We start from the raw sequence: 26,904 nt of genomic DNA, 5'->3' as shown, positions 1-26,904 counted from the left end.
GGAACTGGCCAGTCGTGTGTATTGAGAGAGATGCGGGCGAGAGTTTAGTAGTGAGAGCTGATGGCTGGAGACAATCTCACAGGGAGAACTGCTGTCTGAGGGAGACGTTACGGGGCGCTGGAGGGGCTCGGAGATCAGCAAGGTGGGAGTTACTGACAATGCAGGGAAGGGATGGGCCCAAGAGGGGAGAACAGATAGCGGTGCTGTATTTTTTTTATATTCGGCAATGGATGGTGAAGCAGGGGTTGACACGGATCCACCTTATGGTGATGTTTAGGCCCCTGGCCTGGCTGGATCCACTTCCTCCTGCCATGCTGCAGCTGTGCCTGGGCTTCCTCCGTGGAAGCCAGGGTCAGTGCGGCTGCCTCGTACCTTCACAGGCCCTGTTCTTTATTTTCACAGCCACATCCGAGGATGAAGTCAACATGTGGATCAAAGGGTTAAACTGGCTGGTGGTGGATACTCTCAGGGCCTCCACCCCCCTGCAAATCGAAAGGTAAGGCAAGCCTCAGGGAAGTGAGGGGCTAATGACAGCAAGGCCGGCACAGGGCAGGCAGCCGCTCTGCTGCTTTGGTCCAGTTTGTCCTCGGAGCCCTTCTCCGCCAATGCACTTCAGTCCTCGCTCTCCTCCCTTTTTCTGTGGCTCCAGACACCATGGTCTGCACCAAGATGGCTGTCTGCCCTGCCCTGCCCTGCAGCATCCCTGCAACCCCACCCCGCTCTGCGAAAGCATCCGCATCCTCAGTGGCAGCATCGCCTTTTCCAGGCACGCTTTTGTGCTGAGTCAATTGTGTGGGAGCGTCTGGGAGCTGCGTAAGGAGCCGCTTAGAGCTTAGGCTGAGAGAGGCCCACCTCATTCCACTTGTGAACTACAAAGGGTTTGAGCCCAGAACTCCCTAAGTGAAAGGTTTCATTGCATTGACCTGCTGTGGTACGTGATTCTCCACTCGCTCCGTGATCAGGATGCGCCTCATCCTGCCTGCCAGTAGGAGTGCTGGGTGCATAAAAAATGTCAGAACACAGGTCTGCAGTGAGAAACTAACCTGCTTCCCACGGCTGCAGCCAGGCATTCTGATGGGAGTTGGGGGATGACACCAAAGGGAGTTGAGGACAGTTCAGTACCTGGCAGAATTAGGCCTGGAGAGAGTGTTTGATACGGAGCAATCAAGATTTATGTAGTAAAACGACTGTGTGTGTGCACCTGTGTGTGTTTCCTTTCAGGTGGCTCCGGAAGCAGTTCTACTCGCTGGATCGCAACCGAGAAGACAGGTAAGGAGAGAGAAGCTCTTGTTTGCACAGATTTATGTATTTAGAAAAGTTGGTCCTGTTTTACTCAGTGCTCAAGTCTCAAAATTGAAGATGTCTCAGGTGCTCCTCACTGGGCATAAACTGTGAAATGCATTTAGAAACCAAACGTGTAATAAGGGCATTTGCGCACCTCCTCCTGGTGCTGTCCCTCCTTCTAAAGATCAAAACTTGGCTACAGAAACATTTAGTTGGTGTCAAGCTGGGGTGTAAATGTACCTTGCAGTAGCCTGCCGTGCACTAACTGTCCATGTGGATCTTGCTGAAAGCGCATTAACAATTCCTTAGTGAGCTTTGATCTACCCTGCTTCGGCATGGGACTAGCTCAAAGCTCACTAAGGAATTGTGAATGCATGAGCAGGATCCACAGGGACCATTCATTTCAAGGCAGGCTAGTGTGGGGTTGATTCACACCCCAGTTCATCGCGAATGAAATATTGGTGTAGACAAGCCTTGCAACTCTTACTCTGGTGAGCAATTCTTTTGAAGTTCATGGGGCTTGCTGACCTGAGTGAAGCTTGCTCATCTGAGCTAGGTTTGTAGAATCAGACTCCTAACTTGTAACACTGACAGCATATGGGCTTAGTGTATTGGTGTTTCTCTCTGACTTTTAAAGGGCTTTGTCAGTTTTAGCTGAAGTCCAAAGTGTAGGCTGTGTGGGGTTTTTTAAGAGGCTTTCTATACCCTAATAGGAGTCTAAATCTTTTCATGGTTATTTGAAATACTCCATGTAAACAGTTTTTGTTTTCTATTGACCTTGTGGAACTCCTTGCCAGAGGATGTTGTGAAGGCCAAGACCGTAACAGGATTAAAAAAAGAACTAGATTAAATTCGTGGAGGATAGATCCATCAATGGCTATTAGCCAGGATGGGCAGGAATGGTTTCCTTAGCCTCTGTTTGCCAGAAGCTGGGAATGAGCTACAGGGGTTGGATCACTAGATGGTTACCTGTTCTGCTCATTCCCTCTGGGGACCTGGCACTGGCAGAAGACAGGATATTGGGCTAGACGGACCTTTTGTCTGACCCGTAGGGCCATTCTTATGGCCCGTTCCCTGTAGTTATGAATGCAAAACACCAGGGCATTGGGGTCTCCTAGGAGCCAGCAAGGGAAACTGAGCCATGGAGCCCCAATTGTCTCTGCTCAAAGAACCACACCACACGAAGCAATATACAGTAGCAAGAGCCCAGTCGGTGCTAAAACATTTTATTTTTGTTACTCTCCCCATTCTCAGCCCCCATCACCCCTTTGTTTCTCAGCCACTTGGCTTGTCTTTTAGACGGTGAGCTCTTTGGGGCACGGACTGCGCCATTGACAGTGTGTTTGTGCTGATCCCCTCCTGGTTGAGGTCTCTTGGTGGGACTCCCTCCTCACTCTCTCCTACCGTGAGGAGGGCTGGTCTGAGGTCTGGGCACCTGTAAGCCCTGCTGGGATTTCAGTGGTGTGTAGATCTGTGCACAAAAGTGAATTTCGCCAAGTGAGAGGAGCTTTGCCCTCTGAACTCCGCCACTGCTGACATGAGTTTAAATGGGTACAGTGTTCTTTTTCAGTCTGCCCTCCACACGAGAGTCAGCAGCCGTCTCCTCTTAGGGCACTGTTCCCTGCCTCCTTTCATTTTCTGTGACACGGTTCTCCTTAGTGATGTTAACAGAGCACATTAACCTTTCGCTATTGATTTTTTTAAAGTGCCTTTCCCCTCGAGATGTGAAACATTCGTCCATTACCGCTGAACAGTGAGAGAAGGGGTGCGGGGGAAGGCTGTGAAGGCATTGCTCATGCAGCAATGTGTGTCCTCACATTACAATAAGAAACCTGCCGGACTCCATCTGTCAAGGGTTGTATCTGCCCCGTTTATTTATCTAGACATTAATGCCATGCTTATTGCCATGGTGATTGAGCACCTGGTGGGATTAAATATCCCAAAGGATCTCCTGTTTGTCCTTTCGCCGTTCTGCTCATTGTGTTGTATTGCGGGAAGGCCAGCGAGTTCCACGTTCCACCCTGAGGCTTGTTACTCTAATCCCTGCGGGAAGCCACTGCCACGCTCATGGCACAGCAGTCGGGGAACTTCTCTCCCCTGCTCGTGAGCTTTGCTCTTGCTCCGTGGCATGAGGCTGTCCTGGGGTTGTCACAGGTGTGTTTGTGTCGTGGTGGGGTATCGCAGGCCATTTTCACGGAAGGCCTCGAATACCAGAACAACCCTCGACTCTGCATTTAGTGGGAAACTAGTGGTATGAACAGGTCCCATGGGGGCATCCGTCATCCTCTGACATTTCACGTCCCCTGCTGATCTGTGCCCTGCCAGGGGAGAGCCTGCGACCTCTGTCGTTATTGCCCACTCTCCCTTCTGCAGTCTGTGAACCTGGTTTTCAGCTGTAGCTCATTATGACCTAGTGCTGGCTCTGGGCAGAAACAGGCCTCTTAACTCAAGCAGCATGGGCATAATCAAAGCTGGCCAAAATACAGGGCAGAGTATGTACAAGAGAGGGAGGGGAGTGCTTCATGTTGCTTGGATCCAGACGGACTTGTGTCCGTGTCTCATGGCGTGGTGAGAGGGTTGCCTCGTCCATGCTGAATGTGCCACTTAGAGGACTGGAGAGATGATTAATGCTTGTGCAGCAGAGAGGAACAGAAGCGTTGTCTTTAATATATTCCAGCAGCGCTAATGCACTTAATGGACCTCTGTAATTGTTACTTGTTTTTTAAATATTTTAAAACTCTGTTTTCTGGTTTCCACTGCTCGTTGTGTGTTCTTGGGGTGGGGGGGAGCAAAGATACAACTGATTGGCTCATTTAAACAGAGTCCTTGTTAAAGTGAGGGCTAATGGGGTTTCTCTTTGTATGAGATGGTAAGAGCCAAATTACCAGGCTCAGGCCTCCAAATCTAAATGCTATATCTTTTGCATGTTTAGCTGGCACTCTGTGTGAGAAAATTGGATGTTTGGGTGTTCAGCAGTTCAATCTGTAGATGAAAAACAGGTGCAGAAGTGGAGGTACAGATTTGGAGGCTAGATTAAAGAGAGATGAAAACATGGCCCTTATTTCAATGGATCCAGTCACACACACACAGCAGCTTTAAAGAGACCATCAGATAAAATGTGGTGTAAAATTTAGATTCTGTGTATTTACATGTGCGTACGTGTACACACACACACACCCTGACCCCTCCCTCCACCCAGAAACCACCCGAACAGAACATGAATTCTTTCCTTATCTAAATCCAGAAGACACATTGCTATCATTCTTTAAATATATAATCTCTCCATGGCATTTGAAATAAAATTAAGAAAATAAACTTTCTCCTTCAGTGTTTGCCAGTGGTAGCATCAGGCAAGTCACTAGAGCCTTCAAATGAAATTGACTAAAAGCAAAATGTGACAGTGACCAGTCTCCTTCTGTTGTCCAAGTTGTGAGAGGTGCAAAATGTTAAGCCAGGAGCATAAAGAGTGAAAGTAAATAAGATTTTAGTTCCTTTTGTTTTATAACAGTTTTACATACTTTTGGTAAATTAGTTGCAGAAGTTGTGGGGAGTTAAAAAGTATGGGGTGAAATCCTGGCCCCAGTGGGGAGTTGTAACATTGGTTTCAATGGAGCTGGGATTTCATCCATGGTTTTGAAGCTGGCAATGGCTTTTAAAAAGGGAGCAGTGAGCTGTGTTTTTAAAATAACGTTCTTTAAAAATCAGCAACAAACCAACTATCCGTTGTAGCAGGTTCTTGGAAGCTGGAAAATAACATCCCCATCCCCACCACTTACTAGAGACCCTGTCCTTTGAACAGGCATGTATTTAGTCACATACACGTGGGCAGTCCTGTTGGCTTCAACGAGCTACTTGCATGTATGCAGTTAAGCAGGTGTGTAACCAATTGCACGTGCAGGACCTAGTTTTATACCAACACTTTTAAAACCAATTGTGTGTATATGATCTGCCCGCCCCACCTCAACCCTCAGTTGCAGGTGCTGTAGGACAAACCCCCAAGTCTGGCCCAGGGGTGTGTTTGTGTGCATCCCACAAATATACACACACGCAATGGCTGTTCAGGGGTTATTTGGTCACTGTTTTTGGTAAGCGGAGGAGGATGTTAGTTTTTTTCCCTAAATACAGTCCAGAAAACAACGCTTTGCCTGTGCCTATGAAAAATTGCTCCTTTTGGGGTGAAATTACAGTGTCAGGTTACAGAGACGTTTGGGATGGGTGTTTCAAGTTTTGCTCTGATTGCACCTATGTATAAATACCTTAAAAAGCCTAAAACTCAGGTCAGTTTATTTTCTATGTATTGAGATTTAAAATAATAAAAAAACACCTGTCCAAGGCTCTAGGCACCTTCACATAATTAATAATGCAATACATAAAATCCATATATAAGCTGTTTCCTCCTGCCGCAAGCTGTGAGTGGAAAGCTGGGCACCTCTCTTATTGTGGTGTGGTTTCCTTTTTTCCTCTTATACCAGCGCAGCTGGGCTGACCGCTTTAGTGCTGCCAACACCCACCCCGGGTCTGTGCTGCGAACCCGCCCTCCTCTGTTGTCATCTGCTCCTGCTAATATTTCATTGGAACACTGCTGTCTCAGTAGTCTTGAAGATGTAGCAGAATGCTGCAGTGAACCAGCTAAACAAAAACCTTGCGTGGAAACCTCCCCTCTTGGGGAGAAGATGCTACCCTTGCAGGCTTCCCTTTCCCCATCAGTCATGTCCCTCCTCTTCTGGGGGTAGGGTTAATCCTTTTCTGTTTTCCCTCCCACGTTGGAAAGCAGTAACCTGGCAGACATAGGGCTCTTGGCTCACCCAGTGAGGTCTGGAAATAATAAATAGATAATTACTGGATTCCATTTCCTGACCTAATCACTGGAGCCTGAGCATCAAACTGCAGGCCCTAAAGACTGGTCGTCTGTGAGCTGCATCTCTGGAGTGTAGCTGAAAAGGGGTTTTAACTGGATTAAATCAACCCTTTCCTGTTATACTATCAGGGGACTCTCTGCATTCCTCTGCCTGGTGAGTAGATCAGCACCAGCATGTTGCCAGGAGCAGACAGGTTCTCTGCCAGCAAATCATCATCTGAAACTGACTTGCTTGGGCTTTGTGAGTCAGCATTTGGCTGATCACAAATCTGAGAGAATTATTAGAGGGGTGGGGGTTCCCCTCTGAATGTCAGTCTGCACTGGCTGCTGTGCATGGAGACTGTGTGGGCACGTTAGCTAATTAGCTGGGTGGCTGTTATGTAGTGAGCAGGGCACATTGGGTATCACATTTCCATCTCCAGAGCCCGTACATATGCTCGCAAGCAGCCCTGGAGCCAGTGAGGAAACAGGGATAGCACCAACCTCTTGTTGATCCCCAAGGCTTGCTGGCTTGGAGATCTGACTCTCCTGCCCTCTCTGCATAGTGGGGGTCCCTACTCCTTGCACAGGTTTTTCCCAACATAGGGGGCAATCTATACAATTCAAGCTGTGCATCTGTCTCACTGAACTGGTCATTTCCAAGTCCCAGTGACTGCAGGAGGTGGGTGGGCAGGGGCCAGCCGTGGCTTCCAAGCCCCAGTTTTAAAGCAGCCAGTTTGGCTGTCTGCAGGTGGGCTCAGACTTCTGGCTGGTTTCCCAGAGCTGTTTGCCTTCGCTCCCAGGGACCTCACCCAGGCTGGCTTGCACAAGGATCTGAGAGCGGGCTGAGTGCTGTAGGATGAAGTCCACAGGTGATCTAGTGACTGATGACTAGTGCTCGGGGGCGGGGGAGTGAGGTTGATAAGTATCTTGTGACACAGTCCTTACCGAGTCTGTTTATCATCCCTGACCTGTGGGGCAAGATGGCTGGGTTCTTCCCTGGGCTCTGAGAATGGCCTGCTCAGAGAATTAGAGTTTGTTACATAGGCATGTGAGCTGGTTCCCAGCTGCCATGGATTATAACAGGCTGGGTTCATGCTCAGTGTGCTGTGTCTCTTGTCTTCCCTCTCTCTGTGAGCTCTTTGGGAGTCTCTGGCTATTCAGAGGGCCCTCGTGGCGGGGAGAAATTTCTGCTAAGTTCTCCATTGGCAGGGTGTACGGTGGGTGGGTGTGAAATGTATGTGTATATATATCTATAGTGGGGAGGGAATGGAAAGCAAACACATACACACATCTGTTTCTCATGCATGCATCATGGAAAATTAGAGTGGGGAGGCTGGAAAAAGACAGACTGTGCCAGTTAGAGCAAATATTTAAAGATATATGAAGAGCTTGTCTCCGCCTCTGACTGGTAGGTTTCAGATCTTATCTCTTTCCCAAGTAAGAGAGCTGCCTGGCTCAGTGCCTGTGGTACAGTAATTGGATAATCTTTCGTCTTTCCCATGTGGGTGTGTTTATTGTATATGAAAGTGAGGGTGTAAGAGCCCTGTCTAGAGTCCCGCATGGTAGGAGCTGGAGCTCTGAAAGTGTCCCCAGAACAGCTCTGCCAATTTACCTGGCAGTCCTGTAACACCACCTGCTTTTCCCATCCCCACGGTGCTTCGCTGATGCATCTCACTTGTGACCACAGCACCTCCTGATGCTCCGGTCCTGAATGCCTACTCTGGCTCTGTCCCTGCCCCTTCATCCTCAACTGCTGTGTCCCTTACTGGTCCAGCCCTGGGCCCCACAAACCCAGATCTGCCCCTCAGTCCTGACCCACTCAATCCCAGGTGCTTCCAGCCCTTCACTTCGCTTTAGAAATGAAGTGGTGTCTTGTTGGAAGATAGAGACAGGATGCCCCCTGTGAGCAAGAACCAGGTTCATGTCCCCTTGTGAGCTGGAATCCTTGTTTCTAGCGGTGAAGGCTAATGCACTGGCCTGGTGTGCCACGGCTACGTAGGGATAGGTTTTCTCTTACACGCACCCCATCCCATGCCCACACCCCTTCATAAGCCCCAAGCCTCACCTCTGGCGGGACTGAGATCAGTACTGAATGCACAAAGTGCACCTCGTGTATTAGCACTAATGGGGAGCGACAGGTTGGGGCCCACCTTCCTTGTGGTCTGTCCTGTAATCTCATGGCTTCGGGTCATGACTGTAGCTTGTGAGAGCTGCTTCCTGCAACCTTCCCCCTTAGGTGTTCTGCTGGCTGTCGGTGATGGTCCCATTCCTCCCCTCTTCCTCTTCCTGTTCTGAGTGAGGCCAGCTGATTGTTCCTGTCTCTTGGACCTACGATGCCGCAAGCATGTGACGTGATGGGTGGGCAGGGAGTTCCCGGTGAGAGTGTGCTTGTGGAGGAAGCTCTGCAGGGAAAGTCACTCCCTGGCTGTAGCAATGTGTGTTCAACACTGAGCTGGTGGCAAGGATTCCCCTAGCACAAGCCATGCCCTTTTGCCAGGTGTCCAGTTTTCGACTGGAACGCCCGGTCGAAAAAGGACCCTGGCGGCTCCGGTCAGCACTGCTGACCGGGCCATTAAAAGTCCAATCGGCGGTGCAGTGGGGCTAGGGCAGGCTCCCTGCAGCTCCCGGAAGCAGCGGCATGTCCCTTCTCCAGCTCTTAGGTGTAGGGGCAGCCAGGAGGGTCTGCGCAGTGCCCCTGTCTCTAGTGCCAGCTCCGCAGCTCCCATTGGCTGGGAACTGCGGCCAGTGGGTGCTGCGGGGGGCAGTGCCTGTGGATGGGGCAGCGTGCAGAGCTGCTTGGCCGTGCCTCTGCCTAGGAGCCGGAGGGGGGACATGCTGCTGCTGTTTCCAGGAGCTGCCTCAGGTAAGTGCCGCCCAGAGCCTGCACCCCGACCCTCTCCCGTGCCCCAACCCTCTGCCCTGAGCCCCATTCCTCTCTATGAAACCCTCAGTCCCAGCCCAGAGCCCCCTGCTCCAGCCCTGGTCCCCCTTCTGCCCTCCAAACCGTTTGGTTCCAGACTGGAGCCTGCACCCCAAACCCCTCATCCCTAGCCCCACCCCAGAGTCCACACCCCCAGCCAGAGCCCTGATCCCCCTGCCCAGCCCTTGTCCCCCTCCTGCCCTCCGAACTCCTCAGTCCCAGCCCAGAGCCCCCTCCTGCACCCCAGAGCCCTCACCCCCTTCCTCAGCCCGGATCCCCCTTCTGCACCCTGAACTCCTCCTTTCTGACCCCACCCTGGAGCCCACAACCCCTCCTGGAGCCCTCCCTGCCCCCCACTCCAACCCCCAGAGCCAGCCTGGTGAAAATGAGCGAGTGAGTGAGGGTGGGGAGAGGGATGGGGGGATGGAGTGAGCAGGGGCAGGGCCTTGGAGAAGGAGCAGGGGCGCAGCAAGGGCGTTTGGTTTTGTGCGAGTAGAAAGTTGGCAACCCTACGTGCCTTGCTCTGCACAGGGCAGGCAGGAGAGGCGGAGGAGATGGATTAGCGCCTTGCCATGCTCCACAGTGACCCCTGCGGCCACTTTAAGGATCTGCATCAATAGTCTCGAAAGGGTATCCTAACTAGACCTTGGCCACAATGCAGAGCCTCAAAGATGGACAGCTGCGAAACACGAGGGATCCCCAGATGGGAACAGAGAGGACCCCCTGCTTCCCGCAGAGGGGATGGCAGGGAAGGTAAAAGCAGCTGACAAACAAATAGCGGGATGATGACACAGGAACAATCTCCCTTGTCTCTCCCCCCCCATCCTGTGGCTCCTCTATTGTGATTCATTTCCTGTGGCTGATCCCAAAATAGGAGTCGCAGGTGGCATTGATCCAGCCACGGTGCGTGCTCCATCCTCCAGCGTTTGGAACTGCGCTCCCTTGGAATCCCTTCCCTGTCTGACCTCCGAGCTACCACCTTGGATGCCCGCTGAATCCCGGTCCTCCTGAGGCCCTGGTAGCTGTGTTTTGGGCATGTGGGCCTTGTCTCTGGCTTGCCCAAGACCTTGTATAGCTCCATTAAATATGTTCGTTCCCCATCTTTGTCGCACTGTCTTTCCAGAGGAAGCTGGATTTGTGCCATTACCAGTGCTGGATTTGTGCCAGGGCTGAGGCCCAGCACCTCTGGGCTTGGCAGTTCGTAGCCCCGGCACCTCTGGGCTTGCCATATCAGTTATGAAAGTAAAAAAATTGCTTAAGTACCTGCACCTAATTGCTTGAGCCCTGGCACTTCTTTCATTACAAATTAAGCACTGGCCATTAGGAATAACTTCTTCCTGGTAGGGGAGGTGATCTTATTGTTTCAGCTTTCTGGGTGACTCCGTGTCGCTGGCTCTGCAGATTATTTTGCTGCTCGAAGGGGGAGGGTGGGGAGGGCTGGGGCCATGTGTTGGGCCTGTTGCCTTTTTCTGCAGAATGATCTGACTCTCGTTCTCTGTTCCTTGAACAGAAGTGTGTCCTCCCCCCTGTGTAGACGGCTCCCAGGTTAGCATCGCTTCGGGGCTGGTGCTGAAGGGTGCCTGCGAACGAGACACACTGGCTTCCCTTCTGGGTTCCTGGCAGACATGAACTGTCTTTGCACATCACTGTTCTGTGGGCGTCCATGCCTGGTCTCCCCCAGACCAACAGTCTCCTTGCTGGTAGTGTCATCAGACTCATCAGGAAAACGATACCAAACTGTGTCCTGGCAGTTCCCGCTTGTGCTGTTCACAACGCCCACTTGGGCCGTCTGTCTCTCTCTCTAGGGTTGCCACAGAGCCTAGTGTCTTCCCCCTTGGGGATCTCCTGGGTTTCAGTGGGAGGTTTGATTCATCGCACTGTGACTTTGCATTGCCTGAAGGACAAATACTGAATGCCAGCTTTTTTTTTTCTTTTTGGCTGAGGCACGTAGGTTGTTCCTGGAGTAGTTGCATGGGCAGTTGTAGGCCCAAGCCCTTCCTTGCGTGGGACTGACATTGACTTAGGCGGGAGGGATAGCTCAGTGGTTTGAGCATTGGCCTGTTAAACCCAGGGTTGTGAGTTCAATCCTTGAGGGGGCCATTTAGGGATCTGGGGCAAAAATTGGGGATTGGTCCTGCTTTGAGCAGGGGGTTGGACTAGATGACCTCCTGAGGTCCCTTCCAACCCTGAGATTCTATGAGGGTTGGGTTCCATGAGGGAGCATGGTGTATGGCTGGCTTGCTGATGCCAAGCCTACCTGTTGGTACATGCTCTTGACTCGTAGGCCCAAGCCTTCCCAACTCATTTCACTGGGCTGTTTCTGCCAACTCTCAGCCAGTCTAGTCCTTAGTCTCTGTTAAGCACTAGGCCACTGCCCCATCAGAATTGGAAGGCATGGTGATCCACACCGACTGAAGCCACCATAACCTGCCCATCTGTATCATTCCCCTGATAGCCCCATGCGATGAAATTTAATAGTGTACGGTTATGCACTTAGGGGATAACAACAAGAATATTTGCTATAACCTTGGGACTTATCAGTTGGAAATGGCAGAGGAGGAGAAAGACCTGAGTGTGTTGGTCAATCACAGGATGACTGTGAGCCACCTGTGTGACACGTTTGCGAAAAAAGCTAATGCAGTCCTGGGGTGCATCAGGTGAGGTATTCCAGTGGAGATAGGGAAGCATTAATACCTTTATACAAGGCACTGGTGCGACCTCATTTGGAATGCTGTGTGCAGTTCTGGTCTCTCCTGTTTAAGAAAGATGAATTCATACTGGACAGGTACAGAGAAGGGATACTAGGATGATCTGAGGTTTGGAGAACCTACCATATGAAAGGAGACTTAAATAGCTTGGCTTGTTTAGTCTAACAAAACAAAGGCTGGAGGGAGATATGATTGCTCTCTATAAACACATGAGAGAGATAAACACCAGGGAGGGAGAGGAGTTTAAATTAAGGGCCAATGTTGGCACAAGAACAAATGAGTATAAATTGGCCATCAACAAGTTGAGGCTTGAGATTAGATGAAGGTTTCTAACCGTCAGAGGAGTGAAGTTCTGGAACAGCCTTCCAAGGGGAGTAGTGGGGGCAAAAAACCCTAACATAAGAACAGCCATATTGGGTCAAACCAAAGGTGAGTCTAGCCCAGTATCCTGTCTTCCGACGGTGGCCAATGCCAGGTGCCCCAGAGGGAATGAACAGAACAGGTAATTATCAAGTGATCTATCCGCTGTCGCCCATTCCCAGCTTCTGGCAAACAGAGGCGAGGGACACCATCGCTGCCCATCTTGGCTAATAGCCATTGATGCACCTATCCTCCATGAACTTATTTAGTTCTTTTTTGAACCCTGTAATAGTCTTGGCTTTCTCAACATACTCTGGCAAGGAGTTCCACAGGTTGATTGTGCGTTATGTGGAGAAATATTTCCTTTTGTTTGTTTTAAACCTACTGCCTATTAATTTCATTTGGTGACCCCTAGTTCTTGCGTTATGAGAAGGAGTAAATAACTTCCTTATCTACTTTCTCCACACCAGTCATGATTTTATAGACCTCTACAATATCCCCCCTTAATCATCTTTTTTCCAAGCTGAAAAGTCCAAGTAGTATTAATCTCTCTTCATATTGAAGCTGTTCCATACCCCTAATCATTTTTGTTGCCCTTTTCTGAACCTTTTCCAATTCCAATGTATCTTTTTTTTTGAGATGGGGCGACCACATCTGCACGCAGTATTCAAGATGTGGGCGTACCGTGGATTTATATAGGGGCAATACGATATTTTGTGTCTTATTATCTATCCCTTTCTTAATGATTCCCAACATTCTGTTAGCTTTTTCGACTGCCACTGCACATTGAGTGGATGTTTTCAGAGAACTATCCACAGTAACTCCATGATCTCTGTCTTGAGTGGCAACAGCTAATTTAGATCCCATCATTTTATATGTAAACTTCTTTCAAGACTGATAAGTTTATGGAGGGGATGGTATGATGAGGTTGTCTACAATGGCTCATCCGTGATTGCTGTTAGCAAATATCTCCAATGCCCAGACATGAGACACTATTCAAGGAGGACTCCGAGTTATTATAGAGAATTCTTTCCCAGGTGTCTGGCTGGTGGGTCTCACCCACTGCTCCAAGACTAGCTGCCATATTTGGGGTTGGGAAGGAATTTTCCTACAGGTCAGATTGACAGAGACCTGGGGGTTATTCGCCTTCTTCTGCAGTCTGGGGCACGGGTCACTTGCTGGTTTGAATTTGAGTAAATGGTGGATTCTCTGTAGCTTGAAGTCTTCAAATTATGTTGTGAGGACGTCAGTAACGCAGCCAGAGGTTATGGGGCTGTTAGAGGAGTGAGTGGGTGAGGTTCTGTGGTCTGCGATGTGCAGGAGATCAGACTAGATGATTGTGATGTTCCCTTCTGGCCTTCAAGTCTCTGAGTAGCTCCAGGTAATTCAAATCTAGGGAACAATACAGACTCCTCTAATGGCCCCTTCAGTACTGCATATCCCGTTTCGAGCTTTAGGGGCTCACTGCACTGTGTGGGCATGAAAGCGTATATGGCTAAGGATCTCCTCGTTAATCTACCCTGAGGACCCTCCCCGGCTTCCTGCCAGGCAGGGCTAGATGCCCATCTGTTCTGTGCTTGATGGTTGATGCCAGCTTGGGGTATTTTGGATGGTTACTTCTCCTTGCTCCCCTGTGGAAACATTCTGCTTTCTGGACAGAGCATTGCGGTTTGGGGGTTGGGCTCTTCAGTCCATGAAAGCAGAGTCGCTAACTGTTCATCTTGCCCTTCCTCTGCTGAGCTAGGATTTCAGCTAAGGATTTGAAGAACATGCTGTCCCAGGTCAACTACCGAGTCCCGAACATGCGGTTCCTGCGGGAGAGATTAACGGTGAGTGCTCAGGCTTTACCCTGACCCGTCACAATCCCTCTCCCCATCCCCACTCTAAACCCAAGGATCCAGAGACTGGTATGTAGCGAGGTGATAAAGGGTCTCTTGCCTTGCTAGGCACCTGTCTCTGGACCCACGGCAGCCTTTTGCCTGGTTTTAAACCAGACCCACCTGTGACTATAACGCTGTGCATGTCTGAGTGCCAGGCTTCCCAGCCCGTTCTTACCCTCTTGCAATGAATGAATTGGTGCCAAATCCCCGTTCATGCCACTCCCTGGCCCCTATGTGGCCAGCTCGATTTTCTGTCCTATCGTCCTTATGCCCCTCCTCACCAGCTGGTGTTTATGGCTTTCTGACCTTTCCCATGTTTTTGTTGTCCCTGGTCTCCGAGATGCTCCCATGCTCAGAGGTGGGGGTGCACATACTCATGCCGCCCGTCACACATCCTGTCCTGGCTGAACCGAGCACTGCAGGAGAAGAGAAGTTCAGCCCAGCAGGCTGCTGCCTGACCCTGCAGCCTTGTGCAAACACTGAGCTGATCCGGCAGCTGGCTGCGTCAGGTCACCATAGAACCAGGGATGGCCGGGTCGTGGGCAACTCGCAAACATGCTGCCTTAGTGAGGGCAGGGCAATGATCATCTGGGATGAGGGAGCTTTATCCACTCCTGTCCCATGGTCACTGAGCCGCTGCAGGCTCCGCCACCCATGCGATTGGCAGGCAGTTCTAAACGATGCCACCTGAGGATCTCGAAGGACATGTGAAATTTTTTACACCTCACAAGACTACTGTGAAATAAGCCTGCATGAACCCCATTTTGTAGATAGAGAGCTGGGGCATGGAGAGGTGAAAGTGACTTACCTGCAGCTGCAAGAAGTCGGTGGCAGAGACAGGGAATAGAACCCAGGAGTTCTGCGATCTCAGCCCCCTACCCTAGTCACAAGATGCTCCTGCTCTTTAGTGCATGGCTGGTGTGTGAAGACTCTATTTGTTTCTCACTCACCAGGGCCTGGCTGGGGTTTGAATTTCCTGTGAAGACTGCTGCTTCCCTCCCTGTAGCCTCCTGCCCGGAAGCAGCAGTGCGGAATAGGTTGCTTTTACTGCACAGAACTCTTTGCTTTGCAGATTTCCCGGCACCCACAGGGAGCAGAATATGTCTGAGTTTCCTCCTGCTCCAGCTTGTAAGCTGTGGGGGAGGGTGTGAGCTTGGAGGCAGAGTGTCTGGCATGCTGCTACAGTGGCAGGCTTGTTCTGCATCAGTCAGAGTTCACACCCTTTGCCTTCTGCAGGCAGAGGTATCGGTGAGACCCAGCCTTAGTGATACTTGCCGGCAGAAACCCAGATCTGGGCGATAGGTTTCTGAAACATGTTTCTAGACCCTGTGTGGTGCCGCGGTGGCCCTCCTGGTTGCAGCGCATGCATGAAAGGGCAGTGGGCATGGTTGGGCAAAATGTTCACCTTGCCCTCCCTGCAGGGACCACTTGCCCCTGCAGCAAACCCCAGTGACGGGAGGGCTGTCCAGGCCATGAAGAGCATGGTGTCGCGTGTGATCACAGCTGCTGTCCTATTTCTGCTCCTCTTGGCTGCAGGATGTGGAGCAGAGGAACGGGGATATAACGTACAGCCAGTTCGCCCAGCTTTACCGAAGCCTGATGTACGACGCCCAGAAAACGGTGAGATGGCTCAAGTTCTCTGTGCTGGGAGGGCCCAGGAGGGGCAGAAACTTGCCAGCCGTGAGAGATGGTTTGGAGTGACTTGGTAAAGGGAGTGATTGGTGTTTCTGGTACTTCACATACATACATGAACTCGTCTGCCCAGGACATGTCTGTCCTGCATGCTTCCACCCTTTTCTCCCTCTCTCCTTCACTATGGGAGCATTCCTTGCCTTGCATCTTTCTCCTTCCCCTGGCCACTGATACAACCGCCTGAGTGGGGCAAGGGAATGTTTCCGTTCCAGTGCCGAACTACCCTTATTATGGCTGCAGGATTCATGCATTTGCACTTCTGCTCCCTCCTCCCTACCATTTTTAACACGTTGCCCCTCTAGCCCAGGGGTGGGCAAACTTTTTGGCCTGAGGGCTGCATCAGGTTTTGGAAATTGTATGGAGGGCCGGTTAGGGGAGGGGGTCATGGCCTGGCCCCCACCTCCTATCTGTCCCTCCTGCCCCATCCAACCCCCCCCGTTCCCTGACAGCCCCCCCCGGGACCCCTGCCCCATTCACTCCTCCCCCATCCAACCCCCACTGTTCCCTGACAGCCCCCCCCCCCCCCCCCCCCCCCCGGACACCTGCCCCATCCAACCCCCCCATTCCCTGACAGCCCTGCCCCATCCAACCCCCCTTGACCGGCCCTGGACCCCCGCCCCTAACTGCCCCCCGCCACCCCATCCAACCCCTCCTCTCATTCCTGACTGCCCCCCCTGGGACCCCTGCCCCATCACACCACCCCTTCTCCGTGTCCCCTGACTGCCCCTTGCCGCCCCATCCAACCCCCCCTCCTTCCTGACTGCTCCCCCCCGGGACCCCTGCCCCCATTCAACCCCCTGTTCCTGCCCCGAAACCCTATCTACACCCCCACCCTCTGACCACCACCCCGAACTCCCCTGCCCTCGATCCAACCCCCCCAGCTCCCTGCCCCCTTACCGCGCTTGGCTATTCTGGCGGCGCTACAGCCACCGCGCAGCTCAGGGCATCGGGTCAGGCCGGGCTCTGCAGCTGCGCTGCCCCAGGAGCTCACAGCCCCGCTGCCCAGAGCATTGTGCCGGTGGTGGAGCGAGGTGAGGTTGTGGGGGAGGGGCCGGAGGACAGCCTCCCGGGGCAGGAGCTCAGGGGCCGGGCAGGAGGGTCCTGTGGGCCGGATGTGGCCCTCGGGGCCATACTTTGCCCACCTCTGCTCTAGCCCCTCTGGCCAACGTTCCCCTATGCTTTGTGTACGCTAGCCACATCATGAGGCTGGTTGCAACTATCAGAGCGCCCCTGGAGGTTGGGATTCTGGCCCATTTCAGTGCACAGGGATGGGTCGGGGGAGAGCCACGTCAGTAATGGAAGGGAAAGAATGCACATTTGGAGGTTAGCTGGCAGTGACTCCCCCCCACTTCACGCTGTGCGAGTGATTACCATGGATTGCCAGACAATTGGCAAATCTGGCATCAGTGAATCAAGTGTTTCATGGTGTAGCCTTCACCTGCTGCACATCCGGATTATTCCCCTGAGGCTGTTAAGCGAAGTGATGTGCCCAGAGCTCAGGGATTTGTCTTTTTTGGAGGTTCTATCATCCTCCAACCATGTTTTTTCTCCCATTCAAATACGAATGGGACGATCAGACCCATCCTTGGCCCTTCCAAAGCTCAGAGGTTGATAAGTTATCACTTCAGTGTGATTAGCCTGTAGGTTCCTGTTCTCTCTCGTGCTGATGAGATCAGAGCATTGTGGGCTAGTCTGTGGGCCTTAGCTGTGTCGGAAGGATGTTTAACAAAGCTGGGCAGATCCTGGTGAGAGACTGGGTCCAGCGGCTGCACTTAATCATTGCACTTGGTTCCAGAGGTAGGATGGAGCAAGGAAGACCATTGTTCAGCTATACAGCTAAGATGGAGGGGCAGTGTATGAGAGGCCCTCACGCCTGGGGTGTCCCTGGCGGCCTGGTGCAGCAATGCATTTGTGTGTCTGCCTCAGTTTCCCCTAGTGGGCTTCAGTGAGTCCAGTGAAGCTCATGTATGTTGAGCAGTGCCCTGTCAGGGGTGTAGTTTATTTAACTCAAAGGTGGCACGTTATACAAATAGGCCCCCACCCCAGCTTTTCTAGCTGGAGGGGAGAGGGGCTGAGTTAATCATGATCCATCAATCCCACTTATGTCCAGCTCCCTTACCAGCAAGGTCCCATTGGCCTCAGAGCTTCTTCTGGAGCCAGGGCCTCTCATCATCAGCTGGAGAAGGGTCTCTCCTCTTGGGTCGGGGTCCCCACAGAGATCAAACTGGGATTACCCTTCCTTGGAACAGCCTGTAATCCCTAAGATCTAGGACTTCTGTTGCTCACTGGTGAAGTGCTTCCATGGGCAGGTTCTGCCAAGACACGGCATTCGTAGCACTTCCCTTTTGGAGCCTCTCCGACCTAGCATCATGATTCCTTTCCCGGTGAGCCTCCTCCCCAGGCTCCCCGGAGAAGCCCTCCCCTTGGGAGCTTTCCTTCTGTATTGTGGAGAATTGTTCCTCTCCCCAGGAGCCCCTGGTCTCTAGCTCACCTTGACTGGGAGAAGCTGCCTTTTATCAGGCCCAGGCACTTTCCTGTCTAAGTAATTGCCTCCCCGTTTCTCAGTGAGTTAATTAGTCCCAGGTGAACCTGAATTGCCTCCTTGTCCTTTATCAGAGGGGTAGCCGTGTTAGTCTGGATCTGTAAAAGTGGCAAAGAGTCCTGTGGCACCTTCTAGACTAACAGCATTGGAGCATAAGCTTTCGTGGGTGAATACCCACTTCGTCAGATGCATGTAGGCTCCTTGTCCTTGTGGAGCCTGTCAAAGGTAGGCTGAGCCCCTGCCCCCTTACTCCAGTCATCAACACCCAGCGGGGCTGGTTCCCCACCAACTTGCCCCTTGTGTTTCAGGCCTGGATCAAAGAGAATGTAAAATGCTGCTAAACCCAAATTCTCCACTGACTCACTTTGTACTGGTGTAAATGATGGCACAAGGCGCAGGACAGCAGTGAACAAGCCCAGTTACTCTGTGCTAACAGTGAGATTGTCCCGGGAACGTTGGGACGTCTGCCTAATTGACAGGGGCGTGCTGCCTAGTACAGGAGGAAGCCTATATGTGCAGAAGGAGAGACAGACCTTTTCGCCTTGAGTAGCTCTGCTGAGCACAGGCTTTCCTCTGAAGCACTGTGGACCCGAATTCAACTGGTGAAGGTCAGCAAAGGATCCCAGGTTCCAGGGCCATGCAGGGACCCACGGTATTAGCCCTGCTGCATTTGAGGTCTAGTCTTGTAAAGAAGCTGACGTGCGTGTTTCTTCTGTTGCAGATGGAGCTCCCGTTCCTGGAAAGGTAAATGCCTCTCTCACTTTGGGCGTGGGGGGTGGAAGGCTATTTCCTTACACTTTCAGTGTGCTTGGGTGTCGGCAGTTGTGTGGGAGCATGAGCCGTCCTGTGCGCACCTTGCTCGTCAGAGAGGATTCTGCTCATGCTTACGCATGTTCTAAACCAGCATCTCTGTTGCGGAACCGCTGGGCTCAGGAGGTGAGTATTGGAGCCTCTTGCCTCTAGCTCACCAGAGACAATCCAGCCCAGGTCACTAGCAACCAGAAGTTATCACCCTCTGACGGCTGTTTGTTTGGTCTGTGTGAACTAAGTTTGGTCTTGATCCAGTTCCTAGGGGACAACTGCCCACATCTCAAAAGCTGTCCCCACAATTGACGCTAACCAGCTGCAATGTTGACAGTCTCATCAGAGAGGCCAAGGACTGTGTGGGCCATTGGTAAGGCCCTTTGTTTTCAGTTTTTATTTTATTTAATTTTTCCTGGGAATTTGTCAGTGTTTATTACCACAACAACAAAAACAGGTGCAAAAAACTCAATTTTTCTGGGTAAATATCAGGGTTTATTTTGGTGGACGGAAGGACTGGGGGAAAAAATATTCAGTAGATTAATGCTTTGATGAGTGGAATTCAATGTGGTTTGCTGCAGAACTAAAACAGAACTCAAAACACAATGCCACCTCTGTGTTTAAGAAAACAATATCTCTCTAATCCCCAAATAGAACTTTTCCTTTGAATGAACAGTTTACTGTTGTAGACTTAGAACTGTTAGCCTATAAATATTTACATTTAATAATTGGGCCACACCATTTGCAGCGCAGACACTCAACTTTGTCCTTTTCTCCTGTTTTTTTTTTTAACTTTTGAATACTTTCTTGTGTTCTGAAACATAGTCTGAGACAGATTTTCATTTTCCAGAGACAGATTTTCATTTTCCTCACATTTTAGTGTGTCAAAACTTTAAACCGTTATCTGCTAACAGCTTGAAATGTGTACGTTGTGGGCGTGAGATTCATCAGCACGTTCAGATTGGCACACACTTCAGAGCTTGCGTGCCTGCCTGTTTGTTTAGTGTGTGTATCTTCTAGACTAATACATAGCCTTACTTCAACAGGCAGCTTTGCATCATACACACAGACTAACGTATTATTGTAATACATATAGCTCATGTAATGTATTGTATTTTCCTTATAAAACACATTATTTTATGTATATTTGGACGATACAAAAGTAGGGTGAAAATCAGAAAAAAATGAATAATACTTTTTGTAAAACCCGGGAATTTTTTGGTCAAAATCGGTTTAAACTGAAAATGAAGGGGCTTAGCCATTGGTAACTAACGCCCCTCTGACCCCTAGAGGTCATCCCATCCAGATGGTGCTCGAGGTACATTGGCAAACCATGCCTTCACTTGCCCTGTGCTGTGGCTAAGCAGAAGTTCAATGCAATTGTGGAAGCTGGAGGTGGAAAAACCTACCAGCTCAGTGAGTCACTGTCCTAGAAGCCAGTGCAGGATTTCTAGCGTCTTGTCTAGTCTAGTTCTGCTAGTCCTACGTACTGTCCTGATGCCTCTAGTATGTTTCACTCAGAGGAAGTTCTTGATAGTCAGCCAACATTTTTCTTGACTTCATCACATCACCCCTCGTTCTGCCCCCCGCCTCTCTAACAGTTCCTCTCCCTCCTTGATGTTTATATCCTTCATCTGTTTGTAGGCTGTTACCATGCCTTGTCCTCAGTTATCCCTTAGCCGTGCTCTTTTAATCTTTTCTTACAAGTCAAGCCCGCTAGCTCCTTGATTAATTTTGTTGCTCTTCTCTGGCCTGCCACTCTCTTGGTGCTGTATTGCTTGTAACATGGTGCCCCAGGCAAATGCAGTGTCCAGGCGCAGGTGGCTCAAGCTGGGGAGAGGAGCGCTTGTCTCTTTGTTTCCTGACATGATTCTATTGTGTGTGCACCACCAAAAGTGTCTCTCTTCTTGGCGCTGGGGTGGCAGTGGGGGTTGCTGTGTTGCTCTCTGAGGGATGTTGTGTGTTACTTGCATGTGCCATCCTGATCTATAATGGCTTCCCGTCTCCGATGGATCCCAGAGACCATTCAGCAAAGCAATGAGATCACTGATTGTGGATTCTCTCTGTGTCCTTCCCCCCCAGGTGTGGGGAGAGACTGGAGCACTCCAAGGTGTCCCTGCTGGAGTTCCAGAAGTTCTTACTGGAGTATCAGATGGTGAGCTCCCCAAAGGTCAAGCAAGAGAGGAGAAAGGGGACTCCACTCTCCCCTGATATGGGCAATCTGTAGGGAGCCAGTGTCCAAAGGATGACTCTGATCTGGTAGTGCTGAGTGCTCGGGTACCGGCGCGCTCTGCCCCTGAGGCTTCTGGGAGCACAATGCTTCCTGTCAGGAACGGCAGGCTGATTAAGGAAGAGCACTGACCATCTTAAGAAGGCATCTCATCTGGCCATCCTGGTCTGCGAACAGGGGAAAGTAGTGGGGGGAGATCCTAGTCAAATACTTGGGGAACATGGAGGTTCCGTGATGGAGGTGGGGTGGGGAGGAGAGGGTTTGGTCTACTCCCTTAGATCATGACTGTTAGATCAGTCAAAAGGGTTAAGGTAGCAGAAGCACTGCTTGTCTCTGCCTGTCTGCTGGCAGTCACAACCACTCTCCTGAGCAGAGTCTGACAGGCAGTTGATTGATTTTTATCGCTGACTTTTCTTTTTAAAGTGCATCTTCTAAAGCAGAAAGCTAACGCATGTGCTGTGTATTTTGCAGACTGTGCAACCTCTCTCTATCTAGGTTCATAAATGGCACCCACCACTGTACTATTGCCCTCATTAATGCAATCGTGCAAATTAGACTTCATGCTCCGGGGCCCTGGCAGTTAGAGCACACACTGGAGAACCTAGCTGACTGCGGTAACCATGTACCGGCATTGTTGGTGCAGGTTGTAACTCCAGTGAGAATACTTAATATTTCATAGCATGGAGCTCCCCCCTTGCAGCAACCCCGTGTGTGCCTCCCTGGCTGACCTCATGAAAGATGCTGATGTGCCAGGAGAGAAATTGACAAAAAGGAGCCAGGTTGGCTTCTGTTGCCTGGCACCTCCCTCCACAACCTGGGTCTGTCTGGGTGGGGAGCGTTTTTCAGTACCAGATGACAGCATGAGCAGAGAGGAATATATCTGAAATCATAAAAATCATAAGATCTAATTAACAATGGGGAGAGTTTCTTGGGTTGAGTTCGCTATTAGTTTACTTGATTCGTATTAACAATTCAATTCCCAGTCCTGGATCCTTTTCCTTTGAGACCCCTTTTTAATTTAAATCAGCAAATTAAATGAACTCAATGTGCTTTTCAAATGGAAGCTTCTGAAAATGTTCATTTCACACAAAGCAAAACTCTTCTTCCCCCTCCCTGTGTTTGCAGGAACTCTGGGCTACAGACACCCTCCAGGTTCAGGAGTTCATGTTTAACTTTCTGAGAGACCCACTGAGAGAGATTGAAGAGCCTTATTTCTCTCTGGATGAGGTGAGGCTCCGAGGAAGCGCTTGGTATTAAAAATGGGGTTGAGGGGGACTCAGAATAAGGTATGGGGCAGCTCAGTCAGTTGATCTAGTGTTCTTTATAGGGAGTGTGCCCTAACCTCTGTTATGTGTAATGCTGCTTGAAGGGTCTGAGTTTCTCTTACATAGCATTGCTGTATGTGATCATCCCGATGAATAGCTAGCACTCGATTGTCACCATGTTGCATGAGAGAATTTAAATGCCCCAATTCCCTGTGATTGGGACCAAACACTGGGCATTTGAGCTCCCCACCAGAATGCTCCATGGGGCTCTGTCTGGTTGTGCTGATCTTGCAAGGTTAGGAAGACCCCTTGGGGTAGAGAATTATTTGTTTAATTGAATTATTTGGTGATTATTAATAATAATCATGCCACATAATATAGTCTATTAGTTGACAGAGATTAAATAAGGTGTCATGTCCCTTGCTGTGTGTAAATATGTTTAAAGTCCCGCAGCACTGAGACCTTAAACAATCAGCTCCCATCCCCGTCTGCCCATTGATTTCACTGGGGTTAGAGCAGGCCCTTTATCACTTTGCTGCCACAGGAGTGAATGGGCAGACTGCCATTGGCTTCACTGGGACCAGGTATGGCCTGCACTGCATTAGGAACTGTCCCGGCCCTTGTGACTGCGTGTAGTGAGGGTGGGGATGATCTGGCTTGTGTCTGCATCTGCGTCAGTTACAACCCAAGAAGTAAAATCCTTATTGTCCTTTGACGTCTTTTTGTTCCTTCTTGGGCAGATTCTCACCTTCCTCTTCTCCAAAGAGAACAGCATCTGGAACTCGCAGCTGGACGCAGTGTGCGCGGAGAACATGAACAACCCCCTCTCCCATTACTGGATCTCCTCCTCGCATAACACGTAAGGACGGGGGAGAGGTGTCTCTCCCCAGCCCTCATGCGTCCATCCTTGCAGGCCTCCCGCTCCATTACGCAGTACTGAAATTCTCCCTTTTGTGCCAACTCCTGTGGCACGACGATTCCCTGGGTGTTTCAGTCTGTGGCCCTGTTCATCAGAGACACCTCCCCAATACTCCAGGCCTCCCCACTGCTAGATTCCGGTGGTGTTTCGTTCTGTGCATGGTCAGGAGCACATCTGCGCTGGCTGCAGTCTGAGAGCATGGGCTGTCGTCCTATTGCTTTATTTACCATCCGCATTATCGACCTCCCCCGCCTCTCCAAAGGGTTATAAGAAAAAGCCTGCAAGGGTGAGATCGACTGCTTGAAATGCTGCTGTGTGGAAAACCCTCTTAGAACCATGGAAACGGAACGTCCTCCTGCTGGCAAATGCTGATGGTGCTTTGTGTGGCTCACGGAGCGGAAGGCAGCTTGGGTTTGCTTCCCTGTCTATTCAGTCACAGGTGCCATCAGCAGGAAAGGGCACAGCTCTGCAGATTGAGTTTGCAGCCCAGCAGGACTGAGGGTGGGTAGATCTGAACCATTCCTGTGGGTAGCACGAGAGACGGGATGGGTAGAAGAGGAGGACAGTGTCTCTGTCGTATTCTAGCAGCACGAAGCCAGGTTGTGGCTTGCACCAGTCCTGCTCACTCCCGTGATGTCCCATGCAGAGATCTCCGTGTTCCCTTCCGTGGTGAATTACTTTATTTTGATGGCGTGTTTTTTTTGCATGGAAGGTACCTGACGGGGGATCAGTTCTCCAGTGAGTCCTCCTTGGAAGCCTACGCACGCTGCCTGCGTATGGGATGCCGCTGCATTGAGTGTGAGTACCTAGCAGGGGCTGGCTCCTGTTTTTCAGCACTGGCCATGAATTTTGTGCTGCCCTCATCTGAGGCCCTTGGTTCCTTTTGTGAAATGGGGCCTGCTGTGCCGTGAGTGAGCCAGCGCCTTTAGAAAGAGTGTGCCCTTGGGGCTGTCCCGTGGGACATTTTTGGCAGGAATGGCCCCATCTTTCTATCCTGCTCCATGCCATGCCTGGCCTGTGGGTCACAGCGCATCCCTCTTTCCTGGGACCAAATAGCAACGGTGGGGATAGAGCTACCACCCACTTGAACCTTGTCCTAATGCCACAGCGCCACAGCCTGGCACTCTGGGGCAGATTTTTAAAGGCATATAGGCTCCTAACTCCCTTTGGCAGTCAGTGGGAGTTAGGCACCTCCCTGCCTTTACCAGTCTGGCCTGTCATCTCTTCACATGCTTATGCTGTATTCCAGAAGGCAGCCTGCTGCAGTGGTTAGAACAGGGGAGTGGGAGGCAGAGTTCATTTTAAAAAACCCAATTGTATTTTCACAACAAATGTTAACGAAGCTGTTTCTTTTGGAATTTTTCACAGAAAATTCCGCATTTTTCTTTTAATTGAAATTTTTTTTCTAAATGAAACTGTTTTCAGTGAGGATCTTGATTGTCAGCAAATCGAACATTTAGTGAAAATTACACTTGTTTTTGTGGAATATATTTTGATTTCAACCAAACCATTTTTTAACTCAAAGATCTTCAGTCGAAAAATTTCAAGCAGCTCCATCAGGTGACCTGAAGTCTAATCTCCCTCCGACACTGACTGGTTGTGTGAGTGGGGGCAAGTCACATCATGGCTCCATGCCTCAGTTTCCCCATCTGTAAGATGAAGAGATTCACTTTCTCGGTTGTTATGAGACTCAGTCTCAGAGAGAGCTATGAGATCTTTGCATGGAAGGTGCCACTGAAATGCTGTTAGCACTGTTATTGTCCTGTCATGCTGCATTTTGACACTCTTGCAATACCCAGCATAATGCTATGGTTGCATGTGCCCTCGCACTGAAAGGGTTAAGGAGATTTTGTTTGTTGAACCGTCTTGTACTTGTTAAAGTCATTGTTTTCTCAGAAAGATCCTTGATTTTCACCTCTCTCCTTTTCCCATCCAACATTGATTCCCCTGCAGAGCTAGCTTGGTTTGACCCATTTTGCGCTGACGTTCTGTTTGCATCACTGAGTTTGGTTAAGTTTCCCATTGGGTTCTGTTTTAGTGGATTGCTGGGATGGCCCTGATGGGATGCCCGTGATTTACCATGGACACACCTTAACCACTAAAATCAAATTCTCTGACGTCTTGATGACCATCAAGGAACATGCCTTCATGACCTCTGAGTAAGTAGAACAGGTGTACAAAAGGCAGAATCCTCATGGGTCTGATCCTGATTCAGCTAGCGTGAAACGCATGTTTGTGCAAAGGACACACCTGAAGCCTCCAAGCAGGGTTAAGTGAGTGTGAAGTGACCCATGCAGGCCTTTTGCTCCTCCCCCCCTCTCCCCCCCAATGTGTTTAATTTGTTAGGTGCTGGGGCTCAAGCAATTTTTTTACTTCCATAACTGATGTGCCAAGCCCAGAGGTGCCGGGGCTATGAACTGCCAAGCCTAGAGATGCTAAGGCTCAGCCCTGGCAAGCCCTGGCACAAATTAAGCACTGTTGCCCCCACTGCACGGGGGTGATTTCACCCGTAAAGAATGTCCTCATTTGGTCAAGGTCTTGGGAGTTCTGTCCCTGGCTCTCTCATGGGCTCACTTTGTGATGCTGAGCATGGTATTTATGCCTGAATTTTCAAATGTCCGTTAACTTTGGGTGCCCAACTGGAGACACTTTTGGTCCAGGTACTCAGAGGAGCTGTGAGCCCCCAGCTCTGGCTGAAGTCCGTAGGATTTGTAAGTGCTTGGCATGCTCTAAATCTGGCGGGGGAGTGTTAACTGGGCACCTAGAATTAGTAACGCTTCTGAAAATGTAGAGCCTAACTTCTCTCTAGGTTTGAACTTGGTGACTCTACTTGATAAGTCTGACTCGTGTCCTTGCTGATAAACAGGGCTCCTAGAAATCCATTTGCCATGGAAAAACACAGAAAAGCACAGAATTTGCATTTTTACAGAGACTCTTTTTAGTTTTTTCATTTTGTGAAAGAGTAAAAACATATATTAACCATTGACTAAATCAGGGGTCTCAAGCATGCGGCCCACCAAGCAGCCCGCCCCCAGCCTACCTCCAGGCCAGGGGTGGGCAAACTAGAGCCCACGGGCCGCATCCAGCCCACGGGATTGCCCCCTGTGACCCTGCAAGCCCCGCGCCGCTCCCGGAAGCGGCCAGCACAACTATGTCCCTGCGGCCCGGGGAGGGCTGGGGGGGCAGAAGGCTCCGTGCATTGCCATGGCTTCCAGGCACTGCCCCCTGCATCTCCCATTGGCCGGGAACGGGGTACCGTGGCCAATGGGAGCTTTGGGGGAGGTACCTGGAGGAGCAGCAACGCAGCACACAGAGCCCTGTGCCCTTCCCCCCCCGCCCCCACCAGGCCGCAGGGATATGGTTCCAGCCGCTTCCTGGAGCGGAGCGGCACAGGGGCCAGGGCAGGCAGGGAGCCTGCCCTGGCCCCGGTGTGCGCTGCTGCCACCCCGGAGTCCGAACCCCT

General features: G+C 50.7%; 1 protein-coding gene across 20 annotated transcripts in view; it reads left to right on the top strand.

Moving 5' to 3' along the window:
* The window catches only part of PLCG1 (phospholipase C gamma 1), a 100,577-nt gene that overhangs the window by 46,069 nt on the left and 27,604 nt on the right, over positions 1-26,904 (top strand). For 19 of the 20 annotated variants that reach the window (XM_043527423.1, XM_043527427.1, XM_043527421.1 and 16 more), the window contains 10 exons: positions 403-496; positions 1,222-1,269; positions 13,857-13,941; positions 15,529-15,612; positions 18,948-18,970; positions 21,110-21,182; positions 22,383-22,484; positions 23,263-23,381; positions 24,154-24,239; positions 25,480-25,600. In XM_043527423.1, the coding sequence (XP_043383358.1) occupies positions 403-496; positions 1,222-1,269; positions 13,857-13,941; positions 15,529-15,612; positions 18,948-18,970; positions 21,110-21,182; positions 22,383-22,484; positions 23,263-23,381; positions 24,154-24,239; positions 25,480-25,600 (835 nt within the window). Of the gene's footprint in view, positions 1-402; positions 497-1,221; positions 1,270-9,653; positions 9,798-13,856; positions 13,942-15,528; positions 15,613-18,947; positions 18,971-21,109; positions 21,183-22,382; positions 22,485-23,262; positions 23,382-24,153; positions 24,240-25,479; positions 25,601-26,904 lie in introns of those variants that run through there. The other variant, XM_043527435.1, reaches the window with a different exon arrangement.

The sequence above is a fragment of the Chelonia mydas genome, chromosome 13 (assembly GCF_015237465.2).
Source record: "Chelonia mydas isolate rCheMyd1 chromosome 13, rCheMyd1.pri.v2, whole genome shotgun sequence".
Classification (NCBI taxonomy): domain Eukaryota; kingdom Metazoa; phylum Chordata; order Testudines; family Cheloniidae; genus Chelonia; species Chelonia mydas.
The sequence above is the reverse complement of the archived record's forward strand: the minus strand, read 5'-3'. Positions and strand labels throughout refer to the sequence as shown.